The sequence below is a fragment of the Poecilia reticulata genome, chromosome 9 (assembly GCF_904066995.2).
Source record: "Poecilia reticulata chromosome 9, P_reticulata-male-v2, whole genome shotgun sequence".
Classification (NCBI taxonomy): domain Eukaryota; kingdom Metazoa; phylum Chordata; class Actinopteri; order Cyprinodontiformes; family Poeciliidae; genus Poecilia; species Poecilia reticulata.
Window position 1 is genome coordinate 24601209 of NC_088838.1, and position 17558 is coordinate 24618766.

At 37.6% G+C, this 17558-nt stretch overlaps 2 protein-coding genes across 3 annotated transcripts in view; both read right to left on the reverse strand.

Annotated features, from left to right (window-relative positions):
- Window positions 1-694: 694 nt before the first annotated feature.
- On the reverse strand, window positions 695-8702 carry LOC103470075 (creatine kinase U-type, mitochondrial). Its single transcript, XM_008418216.3, has 10 exons — window positions 8580-8702; window positions 6386-6547; window positions 5922-6120; window positions 5728-5823; window positions 4765-4986; window positions 4584-4669; window positions 2760-2883; window positions 2472-2606; window positions 1815-1940; window positions 695-988 (listed from the first exon to the last, which is right to left on the reverse strand). Exons 2-10 carry the CDS (start codon window positions 6523-6525, stop codon window positions 872-874), a joined length of 1245 nt encoding a protein of 414 aa, XP_008416438.1. The 5' UTR covers window positions 6526-6547; window positions 8580-8702; the 3' UTR covers window positions 695-871.
- Window positions 8703-11443: 2741 nt separating this feature from the next.
- Window positions 11444-17558, reverse strand: part of rasgrf2b (Ras protein-specific guanine nucleotide-releasing factor 2b) — a 53282-nt gene continuing 47167 nt past the window's right edge. For both annotated transcript variants that reach the window (XM_008418213.3, XM_008418212.3), the window contains 7 exons: window positions 16776-16879; window positions 16443-16527; window positions 16163-16360; window positions 15767-15846; window positions 15437-15554; window positions 15287-15355; window positions 11444-13887 (listed from right to left, as the gene is read on the reverse strand). In XM_008418213.3, the coding sequence (XP_008416435.1) occupies window positions 13795-13887; window positions 15287-15355; window positions 15437-15554; window positions 15767-15846; window positions 16163-16360; window positions 16443-16527; window positions 16776-16879 (747 nt within the window). In that variant the 3' untranslated portion in view covers window positions 11444-13794. The remainder of the gene's footprint in view (window positions 13888-15286; window positions 15356-15436; window positions 15555-15766; window positions 15847-16162; window positions 16361-16442; window positions 16528-16775; window positions 16880-17558) is intronic.

Below are 17558 nucleotides of genomic sequence, written 5' to 3' on the forward strand. Positions count from 1 at the left end.
TCTACCTCTGTTGGACCTGTCTTCTGTTTCTCCGTCAGTTAATGAGCTTGGCCTTTTACTCCCGGATTAAACATATTGTGGAGGTGAGGGCTGAATGCCAGGGCAGCCACATGCTCCCCAGGACCAATAATGGTCTGACTAATATTTTCTCTTTTTTCTCAAAGAGGGACTTATAGGCAAACTGTTAGAAGTTTTCAAAGATGGACAGTCTGTGCTTTGTTCTTTAAATAAAATAGGTATGAAAATAAATCAGTCAATTCCAGAAATTATTCAAATAATCCAATATTGTTTAGATACAGCTCTGGAAAAAAATTAAGATACTACTTAAAATGATCAGTTTCTCTGATCTGTTTGAGAAAATTGAACATTGTTCTTTTATCCTATGAACTACTGATAACATGTTTTTAGAAATTCCAAGCAAAAATGTTGTATGGATTTGCAGAAAAAGAAAAAACTATTAAAATAACAAAAAGGATGCAGATGTTTTAAGACTTAAAATAATGCCAAGGAAACAAGTTCATATTCATTTAGAAACAACAATATTAATGTTTTAACTCAGGAAGAGTTCAAAAATCAATATTTGGGGAATCATCAGGTTTTCAATGGGATTCAGTTTTTCTGTTTCTCTGGGAGAAACAGAAATTATTTGACGGTTATCCAACCCACATTTATAAAGCAAAAGCAGACGTAACAATTCTGTTCATTTTTAAAATTTTATTTTATTTTTTTTAATCAGAATCCACGTACATGTAGCAGCTGTACTGTGCATGAAAGTCAGTACAGAGTTTATACATGTCATGAATATCAGAAGATTAAATAATGAGCCACTGAAGCAAATGTTCTTCCTCAATGTTGCCAACGGAGGAAACGTTTACCTCTTGAACTGAGCGATTGGGGAAGGGATCTTGATGTCCTGACCCTTCTCAAGCCTCTTCTCACACTCAATGAGATAGTTGACACCGTCAATCACTAACTGTACCAGCTCAACCTGCGGAGGAATCATAGAGAAGATCCTCAGAAGGTGTCTTATCCTCATAAACTGTAAGTTGTAAGGATTTTTTTTTTTTTATTAATTGTAATACAGATGTTTGGTATGAGGTTCATGACTATGTGAATTCAATTTACTTTTTGGATAACTATTCCTCGTTAGGATAAAAAGAAGTGACATTGGACTTTTTGTTATGTGATCTCTAATAAATTGCTGTTTAGACCGTTAAAAATGTTACTGCTCTCTGTTAAAATATCTTTAAGTGTAGAGTCTCTGCATCATCTGCAAAATACTAAAATGCAAGACATCATGTTTCATGTGCACTCTGTCATAAATCAGTCAGGCTTCTTTCACCATGAGTGAAAAATACTTGATGTACTGTAAACCATTTTGCACATAAATGTAGCAGGTTCTTCAATAAGGAGTTAGGGGAATATTACATTTGCAGTCTTTTGTTCTCTCAAATCAGACTTCCTCTGTGTTTTCTGAGACAGGCCAGTAGAGAAAGGCCTGACCTTACACACGTATCGGTTTTTCTAGCATTTAATCAGTAAAGTCTGCTGCCACACAGTCTATTTGGAGACCTTGTGCGACCAACTGAGCAAAGGAAAAAGCAGTCTATAACCTCACACAACACTTCCCTGCCAGGATTAGAGCTTAAGAGCCAGCAGGTAGGGTTATTCCCAGCCCACACCTGCTGTGGTCCGTATATCTGATCTCCTCAGTCGGACTCTGCCACTCTCTGCCTGCTGTTCAACTTTATTTTTACTATTTAGGCTTTTTTTTCTTCCCACCCACCACCACCTCCCCCCACTCCCTTGTTTACCTCTGACTTGCCCAGACGGTCGAGGTTAGAGATGTCAAAGGTGTCTCCAGTGGCAGCTGTGTCCACTCCTCCTGTGCCTCGCTTCTGTAGTCTCAGGTTCTCCAGGATCTTTTTGAAGCGGGGATCCTGGTTTGAACCAGCACAAAATCAAAATATCTGACAGTTTAAGAAAATGTATGAAAATGTGTTGTTAGAAACATAATGGATAAGCCTGTTCATCACAAATGGAGGTGCTGATGATAGGGAAGTCACGTATTTGTAGAGGTATAAATATATATGTGTTGGTTTGTTATGCAAGTATGTGTGTGTAAATATGTATCTATGTGTATGCAAGTTTAAAAAAATGTGTTTATATGGCTGCATCTAATTATTCTTTGCTGAACAAAGGGGTGAGGGACAATAAGTTGTGCTTCTGCTCACTTCTTTCTGATTATTCCAGCTGTTTTTCCTTGGTTTTGATGTTTTATAGTTATTGTGCTTCCTTTAATTTTGATTTGCTATTGTGAGATGTGTGTCATTATGCAACAAGTGGGAAGCTGGGTAGTTTTTGCATATTCAAAATAAATAAGCAATAACAGAAATAATCTTTAGGCACTAAAGCAACAGAAAATGGGGAAGAATAAGCCATTGCATTTGCTCATGTAGTTCTTGTCTAACCTTGCTGAGAAACGGCAGGCGGATATGAACTCCTGCCCTGAGCCCCGTGCCCAGGTTAGACGGGCAGGTCAGGATGTATCCCAGACGTTCGTTCCACATAAACTCCCACCCTCTTTCTTGAATAAGATGCTCCACCTAAATGTTACAAAAATTAAATGAACAAAATTTAGAAACGAGTCATCAGAAAATTTGGAATTTGACACTGACTAACAGATCAGTGTCAAATCTGACCTGCAGGTGCTATGTTTAAAAAATAGTCTGTGAAAAGAACTGAATCTGTAGTCAGACCTGTTTGAGACCTCTGCAGAACCTCTCAAACACTCGCTTCATATTTCCTCCCTTCTCCATGGATATGACCCTCGTGTGGTCCTCCTCATTAATCCAGATCAAGAAGTTCTTCTCATTGTTGTGCCTGAACCAAACAAGTAATATCAAGTCATAGATGTGGAAAAATTCAGTCACGTTGAGTTAAACAAATTGCCTCTCATTCAATTTCAAATTATACTTAAAAACAAGAAAGCTCTTGATGTTGAGCTGATGACAAACAAGCAGAAACCCACAAGAAGACTTTAAATGAGAAAATGGTTGTATGTAGACCATAAAACCATTTTCAGGGGATCACTGGTCTTTGTCTGGGTAAAACAAAGCCCAATGGAGTCTCATATAACAACACTCCTCTCTGTACATTTTGATCTTATAAATTTAGTTCACATCAAATGTTGTGCGTCACGTAAAAGGACACACATTGTTTGTTTGTACATATTCTAATTGAGAAACCAGAGGGGAGGATGACTGGATTCATGCTCATTCAGAATAAACTCATAACTGATCACATTGCTATGAAATGAAGACAGTCTGTTGACGGGGTTATAAAAGTAATCCTTTCTCAGTTCTGCTCTTGCACCCAAGATTGAACTCAATGCAGCTTAAAGTTTTTTAAAGTGCAACATTTTTCAGTAGCTACTTATGGGTGGCCAGAAGTAAACTTACTGCTTAATAATTGCAGTAAACTTTAATGCTTTAGTGTTGTACTTTATTTTTATTAATATTTTTCATGCTGTGAATAAAAAAAACAACACTGAAGAAACAGTTTGTTTTCTATATTGGAGAATAGTGAAAAGATGCTCAACAAAAGTTGAACATAAAGTGAGGGATTGTTTTATCTTTCCAGTTGTCCTTTTTTATTTAATCTATTTTGTATAAAAACAGCAACATACTCTGGTAGAAATGGTTGTTGTTACTGATTACTCTGCATGTTATGCTTAATGCATAACATGCATAAAGACTAAATTTAAAAAGACCAGTTCAGAACAAGTGCTTTAAATATTTCAGAAGCAAAGATTTAATATACCAAATCTACTACTTGTTGTTCTTCCTATCATTTATGTGCGACCCTACATGTATTTTTCTCAAGCAGGATGGGTCAAATTTGGTTTGCAATATGGGCTCCTTGTATGGGGCCCACTAGGGCTGACTGAAAGTAACCTATAGTGGCAAAACTATTTCAGTATCCTGTGTGGACCATTCCGACACATTACTACTTTTTTTCAAGGACGACTCTACAGTATTTATTTGTCTCTAGCCAAAATATTGTTTTGTTATTCTAAAATTTCAAATAGGAATTAGATATGTTTTCAAAAGGGACATGATTTTGCTAAATACTATGATGATAACAATGATTATTACTTGTGTTACTTCTTATTCTAGAAACATTGTGACTGTCCATAGATTATATATGTCCTGCATGATTCACCTTTATAGGTTCAAAGCAAAAAATTGCTGTGCAAAAACATGGACGGACCCACATGGTGTTCTAGATGCACTCCATAAATTAAACAAATTATTTAAATATTAAACATATTAATTAGAGTGCCTAATTGTTGACTCATGTGAACTCATGGTCAACTTACTATCAGTCCATAAGGTGGGCCAACATACAGGTATTGACTGAGATAAAACTATCAGATTGTTGTCTGTATTAACAAGTGCAAAAAGTAAATACAATCCCTTTACAGAGCTAGAAGGTCACTAATTGAGCTTCTCCAACTCTTCTCCCCAGGCTTCACAGCGTAAAAGTGGAATTCCCTCTATACTCTGCTGCTTTTTGCTTACCAGATACCACGAGCATCAGGCCAGTCTCTGGCCATTCCAGCTGCCGTGAGCAAAGGCGACACAGGTTTATCAAACAGGAAGTGCTCCTGATTGGCCAGTGAAGAGACAGAATAATTGGCGGGGGCATTAGACAGCATCAACAGTATAAGAAAGAGGAGCATTGCCCTGTTTGGGTACTGACGTCGATAAGCTGCTGTTGCTCTCTCTCGGTCATTTCTCCCAGGCTGTAGTATCGACCGGCTAGCTCTCCTTTCAGGCCAGAAAGGGCTGTGACAACCACACGCTCCACCTCGCGGCGCTCGGACCGTGTGCACGCAGGTGGGAGGCTCAGTCCGCGAATGCTGCGCCCGGTGCGCACACGGGACGACAACACGAAGCGCTCGTCAAACATTCCCGAGGTGACCTGAGAAAACACAATTACACTTTACCGACCATGAAATTGCGCGAATTGAAATTACGAAAATAAGTTTGCATAATGGCAACATGCCAATAAAAATAAAATAAAATAAAAATAAAAATAAATATGATTTTCGCTAATAGGTTTTTTTGTACCAGCCATGTCAAAATCGATGTATTTCACAAAACGGTTGTGGAATTTTTTTTTTTTTCCGCGTCACAGAGTCATGTGATAAGCAGCCGGACGTTAAAGGCGAAAACCACGAAGAAGACTACAGGAAGTAGCATGAGGAAGAGGTGTGTGCTGGGAGCTTTCTGGAGAAAGTGCATCTGGCTCCACCAGAAATCTCACAGTTTATAAAAAGTTGTGTCATTCAAACGTGTTGAATCCATTGGTCTTCTGTAAAATTGCCAAAATGGCGTTTACATATCCGCTCCCAAGTTTTAGTGGCTTGTCACTTCAACGCCTGAACAAGATGCTAAAATCTTTCCTGATGGCTGGTAGATGATGAGTCGGCTGAAATATGAATTTATCTCATGTACCTGTTCACATCTATCTCTGACATGATTTTAAATGACTTGTCACGTGAACAAGCTTGTTCGTAGATTATTTTAATTTAATTTCTTATGGCAGTTGTGTTTTTTCGACAGAATACAGTCAAAGATTTGCACACATTTGCAATATAAATACAGCTTCTGTTTGTATGTGTTTATGTAAAATAATGAAAAAAAAAAGGATCAGTGTCACCTTGGAAGACTCCAGATCAGTGGGGTGCTTCATGGTACGAGGGTCGTATCCATTGTGTCTATCCTTAATAACAGGATCAAAGAGCTCTGCAAACACCTGATTTAAAAAAAGAAAAGAAAAGAAAAACACTTGATCTTCACAAAACTTTTAAAATGATACTGAAAGCAAAGAATGGTTTGGATACAATGTCCAACCTCGTAGGTTTCTTCGTCCCCAGCCACCATGCCCACAGTTTTAATGAAGGGGTGTCCGGGGTTGTCCACCCCAGTCTGGATGCACTGATCCAGGGTCCAGTTGTTGGGCGTCGCCTTGTCCCTCAGACGAGCATAAATGGTCGGGGTCATTGCTGATGCCATGCAGTTGTTGTGCTTCCTCAGGTCAGGGTAATCAGCACTGTGGGAATGAATCAGCAATTGATTAGGTGTAATTTTGAAAAAATACAGTTTCCTTGACTAAAAGAGCCAACATAGAAAAAACAAATTAAATCAGTAGTTGTTTGGAAAACATATAAATAAATGCTGTACAAAGAGGTTTACCTTTACCGTTAATTAGTCAGAGTCTCCAATATGTGCTAAAATGTGAGGCTATAACTATCTAGTTGACCTCAGTCTGCTAAATCTAATCCTGCTTCGTTTTTGACACTCTTCCAGAAATGCACCTTGGGGGATAGAACCTCCTCCTCTCAGCTGCAGCAGTGTTATCAGTGAGGAGGAATGCGGATGCCAAAGTGCCGGCTCCCATGGCCATCATCACTGCTGTGTTACGACCGGTCATCATGCGGGTGAAAGAGTTCGCCATAGTTATTTGGTCAAGGTATTTCCTGGCGAAGAAATAAAAGGTCAATGTGACGTTTTGCAAACTTTACAGCATAAAAGTTAAATTAAACTATCAAGTAATAACATAAATTAAACATTAGATCCTTGAGCAATTTGGAATCTTGTAATTATCCATCCCAACTGCTTTAGGTGAAATATCTGACTTGTTTGCTATAAATGTCAGGCGTAGTGTTTGCTTGGTTATTTGTGTGAACTGTGCACAAAGGTCACAGACAATGAGTAAATAGATAATTGGAAACAGATTGTACACAGGCTTAGCAACTGAAAACTGCAGTGTTTCTACAAAATTGTGTGTAAGTAAAAAACAAAGAAACAAAGATAAAATATTCACAATAAGGGCAGTAAATGTGGAACTGATGATTTTAGATTTTTTTTCCCCCCAAACAAATAAAGGTGAAATTAATGTAGTGCATAAAAAAGTATAAATGACATTTACACATCTAGTTAAAGCAGTAGGACATAAATTATATCACAAAAGACTCCCATAATAACTGCTTAAAAGATAAAAATATTTGAGTTAAAATTCAAAATCAGTTTTATTATAAATGATTTTTGTGTTTGAGTGGAAGATGTTAATGTCATTTCGTTTCATACACATATATCTTTTCAGGTTGACAAAACTCCTAATTGCATTAGGCTATCAGATGTTTAGGTGGCAGATACACCGTCAGCCTGCATGATGAGATTATTCCTGAAGCAGACAGAAGCTCCCTGATTGGCCACCCTGAGAAAGTCTCCAGCTCAGCTGATCAGCTGATTTGTGATTGGATACTGAGAGAGAAGCTGCTGTTTTGTAAAACAAAATGAATAACAGAATAACACAACTGTAAAACGTGAAAGTTTGAAGCACGATCGAAATTATACTAACTTATTCACAGTTTTTGATATTCAGTAACGCCTAAGTGCTGTCTTAGATTTGGAATCAGGCCTGCGCACTGCCTGATCCGTTTTAGACGGCCAGCTACACTTATGCAAGACAAGCCGGAAGAAAAGAAAGTGATACAGTGACTGGACAGGTGGAGGTGGAGTTAAACCATAACCAGACTAGATCAGAGAGAAAGATAAAGAGAACAAAAATATGAAGCTATGAACAAACAGTCTGGACAATTTTAGAAGCACAAAAAAGTAAATGAGCCACAATTTGTCACAGAGAAAACGGAAAAAAGTAAAGTAAAAAGAGAAAGTGTCTGGGCCTCCCTTCTGAAGCTGCTGCCCCAGCGACCCGACCCCGGATAAGCGGCAGAAAATGGATGGATGAATGGATGGACAAAGTGACTGAAGGCATATAGTGGGTCAGAGGTCAGCATAAAGTGTGCTAAGAGTCACACGAAGGTCAAATGAAGTAAAATGCCCCCCCCCCTCCCCCCCCTTAAAGAGATTATAAAAAGGGGGATTAGTTGGGATTTTCATCCCAGATTTGAAGGTTACATGAGGAGAGAAAAGTAAAGGGGTAAGGCACCAGTAACCTGTGACCTCCGTTTAAATGTTAAAAGGCAACATTACCGTCATTTACTTTGAAATTGATTAGCTGTAAACATTTTTATGTTGAACCACATACAGAAAGTGAAAGTAACACAAGTGGAGGTTTGAGAAAGAATGCTTGTAAGACAATAGTAGCCAACAGATGGCTGACACTTGTGAAATGTAGGCAGCTTAAAAACTCTTAATACAATTGTCTGCTGTATACGAGTGGACTGTAAATGTTCATCCAATGAGCTACTTTTAGCTGAATGAAATAGCGCAGTCATGTTGAGTGCTGTTGTAATATAAGAATATTAAGCTTTTATCTGAAATAACCCTGCAAATGACCACAGTTCATGAATAAATGGAAGTAAAATGATGATCCAATTTTATACTGTGCATGTTGGAAAAGATAAAGTCACGTTTTTCAGTTGTACTGTGAGACTTATGGACCTCTCCAAGACAAGATGGATCCACTTTAGGTTACAAGACATGGATGAGGACAGATTTCAGAAGCAAACAATCAAAAGTTTAATTACAAATCTCATCACTTGCCTTTGCTCAGCTGAAAAGAAGAGGAGGCAGAAGAGGGCCAGAGAGTTTCCTGGAGCTCAGTTCAGAGAGGCTTGATCTGCAAAGTGAGTGCAGCCTGAAGAATGTGAAGGGATCAGAAACGGACGAGGCTACCGGTCCAGGATTAGCCTCTGCCTGGCCATCAGACAGAAAATCCTCTTTTCTCCGTCACTCATAATGTCTGCGTTCTTGCTCTTACTCTAGTTACCTGCAAGCTGAAAGCTTGTGCTGTTTGTATAAACTAATGTGCACCAAGTATAGACACAACACCTTATGCTTTCTCTTTTAGGATTCATTATATTAATAATAAACTTTCATTCTTGTTTTCCAAAACAATTGACCTGTGGCAATGTAACGTGATAAGGCAATTATTGGGATTGTTTATTTAGTGCAAATATTAGTTCTTTAATTGGCAAACACACAACCCTGAGGTGTTTGGGTTTTGTGTCAGTTTTCCAATCATTTATTTGTTTATTTATATCCGTAACGTCTTGTCATATTCAGTTCATTCTCTTTTGTTCCTTATTGTCACTAAGGTATTTCCATTTTGGAGTTAGTTGTGTATTTGTGTATCGCTGTGTATTTTTAATTCATTCTCTTAGCTTTTACCCCTTGGTTTATAGTTTGCTTCCTGTCTGTTTCAACTAATTCTGTGTTTGACTTTCCCTCAATCTTCCTGTTTTGCTACCCTCCACAGCTGTTCCACTTTCTCCCGATTAAGCTTACCTGGATCCAGTGTTGTTCTCTGAGTTGATTCATAAACCCTTTACTCAGCTGGAAATCACATTACGCAAACTTCAGATGCATGGGAAGGTGATGCCAGTCTTTAATTTACTTAAAGCTGTTCTTCTTTGTATTCCATCACAACACAAGACAAGCACAGCATGATGCGAGTATTGCAGTTTGCACTTTGAACAGAGCTTCTCTGCACTCATTACTGAACAGATTATACAAAAGCAAGCTGAAGCTCCCAACTTTATCACTTGTAAAAAGTATTTTTTTAATTTTTTGTTTTGACTTGTTCTTGCTGATCCTGTCAGATGGTTTTCTACAGCACACACACACACATCTGTGTCCCTTTCCACACTGCAGTTGCTGAAAGATTAAGACAGTAACTATTCAATATAAAGTCTTGCTTTAGGGAAATGATTCTGCTAAAAATGTTCAGAGGAAATCAGTCAAGGGGGATCAATTAAATGAATCATTGCTGTTTGCCATTTAGAGCTATTTTTCACATACCTCTGAGGCGTTCCCTAAGCTGTAAACTCCTCCAGTTTCTTTTTATGGTGTCTTTTCCAGTCAATTAAGTCAACAGAAGCTTGAAAAAAATTATTATAAGAGCTTTTCTAAATTCATTTTGGAGCCAATTATTTCACTTTTTAAACCAAGAAAATTACTGAAGAGAAAAAAAGGCAACAAAGTGGTAACGCAAGATGTAAACTTGTTGAACATAGCTGAACTGAGGGGTGTACAATTAGTTTTCTTATATAACCTTCAGAGATGCACGTCAGTATTTGTGACATTTAGCGAAGGGTTCGCTATGAGTCTGCAGATTGGGATGCCTCTTTGTTAGGCTGCAAATGTCCAACTTGTTCAAGTCAATAAGTTGGACACGAAGTTGGTACGAAATTGAGTTCAATTTCGTACCAAAGATCACAGTGGATCAACTCTTTACCAACATAAAAAACAAGTATTTGTAGTTTTAAAAAATGTAGTTAGTCAATTGAAAACATTATTGTGGCAACATGACAGTTTGAGTTAGACTCTGTGGTTAATGAATTAGAATACAAGTGGATTTAATCAGAACCATCAACAGTTTGGATACATATTGTAATTTAGTGAATTGGCTGTTAATGCAGTAATAGCTTAAATATGCATCTGCCTTAAGTTAATTAAATATGCTTACATTTTGTGTAGCCTGTGTGCTAGATAAATCAAACGGCCTCTCCCATGAACACGGATTGTTTTCTTCACACTTAAAGATGCAATGAGTTTCTAAATGTCTTCACAGGGACTACAGTAAGTGGATTGCATTGTTTTACAAAAACTGGAAAAGGACTTTTTATGCGAGATGTAAAAAAAAATGATGCAATATAAAAATACATTTAAACAAAGCAAGAATGATATGTATACCTAGTAAAATTCAAGCATTTGATTGTTTTATTTTTTTCACATTTTGTAACCATGCTTTTCTTGGTATTATAATCCAGCTTGGCTCAAATATTTTGTGTTGTTCTTTGTTATGTGTGTGCACACATTACAGCAGAAGAAACATTAATTTTGATTTAAAGTTTGTCACATTTTAAAGCCAGAAAACATAAAATCTTGTTAGCGTTAGTATGCCACACAAATACATTGGACTCTGTTGCTCCATCATTCTATCAATATACTATCACATATTGATAATTAAGTGCTATCCCAAACCTCATAAACCACATAACTACTGGTTAAAATTAAAAATTATTTGCTCTCTTTAACAAACTCCTCTCTACTGGAAACGTGGCTGTTATTTGACAAAAACAGGGTTGGCGTTCTTTCTTTCCCCAATGATCGTGGTGCTTTCTGTAAAAAAAACTGGGTGAAAACTAAAAGATTATCCTGGTTAAATATGTTCCTTCTTATTTAAATGTACAGAATCTTAACACTTGTGCCTTATTTTAGGATATTTTCTGAGCTTCAGTCCAACAATGTGCAGTACGCAAGAAATAATTTTTTAATCTCATATTCTGTTGTGCATAATTTGCTCCATGTGGGCTGAACATAGGACCAGTTTGAGGTAAAAGCTGCAGTAGCATTATCTGAATATAATCAAAGCTGCAGTGCATTAAATTGAAAGAGAGAAAATGCATAAGGCATGTTGTATTTATTTTCCCTGCACCCACAAGTGAAAAATGTAAACAGATAAAGTAACACAAAAGCAAATAACACATAAATAATTACAACACAAATACATCAATCTGCTTTTCTAACCCCTTGAGTGAAACAGACATCCAGAGCTAGAGATGCATTTTTAAATGAGAAAAAGCTTCAACACATCACTGTGTAACAACAGGTTGTTTTGTGGCTGACAGCCCTGAGACTGGGCTTGACAAGAGACAAACATGCCAGATTTAATTGGACAAAATATTGTTTTTATATATTTTCTTCAGTAGCTACACGGAACATTTTCATACAGAGAAGCAGCGGATGAAGGTACAGGAGAAATCCAGTCAGACATGCACAGCATGCAGCTGTTGTGTGCATGCAACACTATTTATCATATCATCAATATGAAAAACAAAGTCTGATCATTCAAATGCTACATTTTTTTTCAATCTACAGAATACATTATTGTTGTAGGTTCATGAGATGCAAAACAACAATTCAATATAAATACCAAAACAAACTTAATTAGTTGATCAAAATTAAATAAATGATAAACAATAAAAATGTTATTCACAGCATAACAATTTCTCTTATCAGTCGCATATCTGAGGAGTCACTATATACAAATAAAATTAAATATAGTTTAATCTACTAAATAAATTAAAGTGTAATCAACGATCTCACCGTCAGTCAAGCAAAGCTACATCTCAGAGAGAGCTGCCCCTGCCTAACATGCGGTCACTCAGAAAACACACATTCACACAGCTGACAGTTTGCAAAAGCCAAAACATTACAACTGCACACAGATGCTGCAAATGGTTTAGGCTGGCAGGGCTTGTTACAACAATTAAACAGTAGAGGGCGATGTTTGCTTATGTTTCAATGCTGCATTCCCCATCTTTACACCAACATGCTACAGTACCATGGAGCATATGTTATCTAAGTTTTAAACTAAAATTAAAGTCCATTTTAGACTATTTGGTAACACTTTATTTGAAGGGGGGGGGGGGTGAATAAGACTGACATGACACTGTCATAAACATGACATAACACCTGTCATGAACATGAATAAGCCTTCATGAATATTTATGACTGTTGTCATAAAGCTGATATAAATTTGTTATAAAAGTATTACTGATTGCACTTTAAAAATTAGGTAACTTTATGTTATTAAGGGTAAAGTTTAAACAGTAATGATTTCTTGGTTAATGTCAAGTTGTCATAACAAAGACATTTTGAATAATGTCAACTTTATATTAAAAGTCATAATTTACCGAATGATGCTTTATGACAACAGTCATACATATTCATGAAGGCTTGTTCATGTTCATGACAGGTGCTATGTCATGTTTATGAAAGTGTCATGACAGTCTTATTCACCCCCCTTCAAATAAAGTGTTACCGATTATTTTTTAGAGAACATTGAGGAGTTATATAAAGCTGTGACTGGACAAATTGTCAAGTATGCAGAAATTGACCTACACAAGTGGAAGGCACTGGAAAATATCTTAAATTTGTATCATTCATCTGGGCAATAAGTAAAAAAATAGCTTTTCATTTATTACATAAATCTGAGGCTAAACACAGATAAAAGATAATTATAGGCTTCAATTTTTTTTACGGCATGTGAAAATCTTCGGCAAGAAATCTGAAATTTCATTTCAGTGTGTCGTCTAACAATACATTTGAGGAGAGCAGTTGATTTTAATCTGCTAAGCTCACTCAGGATGTGTAATGCCAAATAAAGTTATTCTAGTTGGAGTGCTGTATGCTGAGTTCAGAGGTCAGGTCAAAGGCCATTCAAACAGACACATCCTAAGATGAGATCATGCAAGTTTAATGTGGTGACCGTCATGACAGAAAGCGTTTTGTAGAGGGATCTTTGTTCGGGGCGTTGCATGGAAATGCATAAGCAACAGAACACAAGTCATGGCACAGAGACATAAGCTTAGACCTCTCTCTGTATCTCCACCTGTTTATGCTACATCTCTGTTATGTTCATCCACTTCTTTCTCTGCACTCTCAGGCTCTCTGAGGAAGAGTAATGTAGTGTGCACCACACTCTGTACTAAGGAAACCTTCATGCTGTGCATCCGACCCGCATTCATCTTGGTCTTGTTGAAAACAATCGCTCAGGCACCTTACCCATCTCTGTCCTCTTCTCATGCTACCTCATTATTCTGCAAAACAGCTCATTTTCCACAAGTCCTGTCCCGTTCCTTTCCACATTGCTCTGATGACTTCCTTCCAGTTTTCTCTTGATGGATTAGGATCAGGTGGGTGTTTCATCCTCAGAGATTCGGTGGGTTCTCAAAAGCTTGAAACAGATAATTCAGGCAGGCAGTCTGGGCTCGATTTTGAGCGAGAGATCATACAGCGTGTCCTCATCCATGGTCAGAGTCTTATCCATAAGGTACTGAGTGACCTAAGACAGAAAGACAAATGAGACAAGAGTTTGTATCTTTTTTTTTTTTTTAGGATTGTTGCTGCAGATTAAATACTGGAAGGCCAATACTGGTTAAAATACTGGAAAGATTTTACAACAGAAAAATGACATCAGTGATTTGAATGGATTTTTGCAGGGATGTGTTTTGTTTTAAGAGTCTATAGCCAATATATTAGATGGTGTTGACCCATCTCCAAATTCTCTATATTTTGTTTTCAAGACATGAGACTTGAGGTCGATGCTTTTTCGAGCATTTAGTGTCAGATTCTCGATAGAGTGAGTCAAAAACAAAAACAGATGAATAATGAACAAAGGTTAGCTGTGCAGAAGAGCTGCAGGACATAAAGTGTATCTGAAAAACATATTTATGGCAAAAACAGAAAATATTGCGAATACCTGAAACAGGATGGGCCAAGTGTTCAGGCCTTCTGCAACTCCTCTTCGACAACCATCAAATTGTTGTTAAACTAACATTTATTAGTGAAAATGTGTTTGAACACATTTGAACTTTTTTGTAAATTAAACTAAATATTTTTGTAATGTGACAAAACTTGAAGTGCAAGCACCGCAAAGTAACTAAAGTCTAGGATTAATATTAAGTATAGATGCAGTAAAAAAAAAAGGCTGGTGATCAAATTGATCCCATTTTAGCAGATTCTGGTCAGAATCCAAAAATCTTGCCTCTATGCATTCAGTCAACCCTCCATGCATTAGTGCTATAGAAGTGTTTTTGTAGAGTGTGAAAGTTGTTATCTGTAATATCTGTAATCTTTGCTTAAACCCAATTTAGAATAAAGATGACTAAAACATGACTGGGTTCGTGTTTACAAAATATAAAGCAATGAGGGATGACTCACTGTAATTTTCGAATGCTATAATCTGAATAAACACTCCTCTTAAATGGTGATAGCCAGGATCAGCTACGAGCGACCAATATGCAAATAAATTATAGTCACAGCTGCTTACAGAGTATATGCAAGGTCTGCAGCAGGCTATCTAAACTCTGCCAAACAGGCTTATGCTTCTTTCTGAAACGCTGCTTTGCTCTCAGGAACATTGTCTGCTCCTGTCATCCTTATGCACGACATGTGGCTCCTGGAGAGTTAAAGCAGGGACTAAAATGTTATTCTCTTTAGAAAATGCTACCTATTCTGGCACCCAGATATGCACAACATATTTTGCACTTTTGTAAATTCACCAAGGTTTCTCACTTTACTAAAACCCAATAAAGTTTTACTCTAATCAGAAATGGTTGGCTGCAGTGTTTTTGTTACTATATATTATGAAATATATAATGTTGGTCTTTCTATGTACTCAACATCTGCAACAAACAGCAGAAATAAAGACAATGAAGCAGAAAAGAAACAAAAGAAAGTACCTTAGGTTGATGCTCTATTCTGTAAGGTGTCTGCTGGAACTGACGGATCTCTCTGATGATGTGTGAGATCTAATGAAAATGTAAAAACAATTACAAAAAAAACAACAACAGAGTCCTGATGTATTTATTATTTGGATCTTTAAAGCTCACCATCCTCATTTTGGAGAAATTAACAAGACCCTCCTCTGTAAAATTGGGAGTTCCTTCCTCGATAAAGGCCAAGTCAGTCAGATACATTCCCAGGTACGGCACACACGGAGGGTTGCAGCTGCATGATGGACGTTGGAAAATCACAGTTTACGTCGGAAATTTACATACATGTATCGCATGTCGTAATAATTTTAGACAGTGATGCATTTGAACTGTTTTCCTTCAGGTTGGAATATTTTACAGTATTCAATTTCAATAACTTAAAAAAAATAGGGCAGATTAAAATTACCTCTTGTTTTTTTTCTACTTTTGATCTGTACAGTGTCTTACTTTTTCAACGTCTCCCTCAGGTTTTTAAATCTTCCCTCAGAGGACACGGTCTTCTGCAGTTTGTCCATCAGAGCTTTAGTCTGGAAAATACAACAAACACACCATGACATTTATTTTAAAAGCATTACTGCAAACAGCACAAAACAAATACGGGCTCTACATTAACTTCTGGCCCGCGTATCGGTCATAATAAAATTAACATTTATACTCCTTTAGTAAATTACAGTCTATCTGGGGATTAGAATGACATAAATGTACTCTGTTTTGTATTTTTGTAATTGCCATAATGTTTGTAATTTTTTAGGATTCACATTTAGGCGGACATTAGAAGTAATAGCTTTAGGACATGTTGTACTCTGCGGTTAGTTTGAAATGTTTATTACATGTTGTTTGTACCTGTTTGCTGACTTTGGCCCATGTCTTCTTCAGACGGTAGATGGCGCTGCGATTGAGCGCAGACGTGATCTCCAGCACGCCGTTGTAGTTGTTCAGACAGCGACAGATGTCCGCCACGGCGACCCACTTCTCGATGGAGTTGGCTCTCGAGCCAACATCGGTGTGGCTCATAATCTGGGATGCCACCAGGTTACTCATCTGCAAAGGAAATGGGAAGGTCTTAAAGCACCTAGTAGGCCCTAAAGATAAATAAGACATTTTCCACAGAGGCACAAGTTACATCATTGAAATGTTGACTTGTTTTCATGATGTAGGGAGTCCTTTCAGTCTTATCGACCTTCATCCAGCCCTGGCCCAGGAACTCTCTGGCAGAGAGGAGACAAAGACAAACTGCTGAGCTCAGATCAACTTGTTAATCCCGCCTGTCCTGGAAGCCTTACAGATGTTTTCCGCCGGGGTCTGACTGCTTTGTCATAATTTACAGAGGAATGTTAAACCACTTAACTCTGACAAACTAATTTATTAATAGACAGGTCTCTGAACTCCGTAATTTATGGACTATAGAATGTTAATGTTTTCTTCGTCTAAAATGGAGTGTTACGTAAGGACTGACTCGTAGGGAATGCTCCTGAAGACGATGTGGTCCAGCAGAGTGATCTGCTCAGCCAGCTCCATCGCCGAGAGAGACTCAAAACACTCAGCCTTTGGGCAGTCCGCCTTAACACACACACACAGAGAACAAACTCATAAACAAGCATAAATAACAAGATGTAAATGTCTAGTACAGGGAGCAACTGTGATGGATATGAGCGCTGACAGCCAACTGTCCCCTGGTGACTGACAGTCAGGAAGAGGGAGTCCTGACCCCTTCCGCCTGCAGGACAGGACAATGAGGACTGACCGAGGCCTTTCACATCTTACACAAGCAACATGCTGTGAAGCTTAGGTATTTTTATGGTTGTATGCAATTCCTTGGTGAAAGTATTTATGCCACCTAAACTTTTCTACGAAATGTTGCATGTCACATAAACTTCTGTGTAATTTTATGTGAATCTAATAAGTCTGGAGTGAATTTGTCCCAATCCTGAGTTTAAACTCTAATGGTTCATTTTCACTGCAATTACAGCTGAAAATCAGTGTTTCCACCAGTCACTTCAAAAGACTACACCTCCTGCTTTCTAAATCAGCCCAAGCTCAGTTTGATTTTATGGAAAACAATTGTGAGCATCAATTTTTACATTTTGACAGCAATTAAATAGATTTTAATCTTGATATTGATTAAACTGCAGTTTTAACAGTTTTCTTATTTTAAGGATTGCCCACCTTCCCATCAACTATGACCCACTTCTCCATCTCTGCTAAACAAAAATAATCCCCACAGCATGATGCTGCCACC

Excerpts from the sequence above, each read along its gene's own strand:
- LOC103470075 (XM_008418216.3), bottom strand. The coding sequence starts at position 6,525 with ATGGCGAACTCTTTCACCCGCATGATGACCGGTCGTAACACAGCAGTG. Across the intron at positions 6,121-6,385 it reads AGGAGGTTCTATCCCCCAAG|TGCTGATTACCCTGACCTGA; the intron begins GTGCATTTCTGG and ends TCATTCCCACAG. Across the intron at positions 1,941-2,471 it reads GCCTGCCGTTTCTCAGCAAG|GATCCCCGCTTCAAAAAGAT; the intron begins GTTAGACAAGAA and ends GGTTCAAACCAG.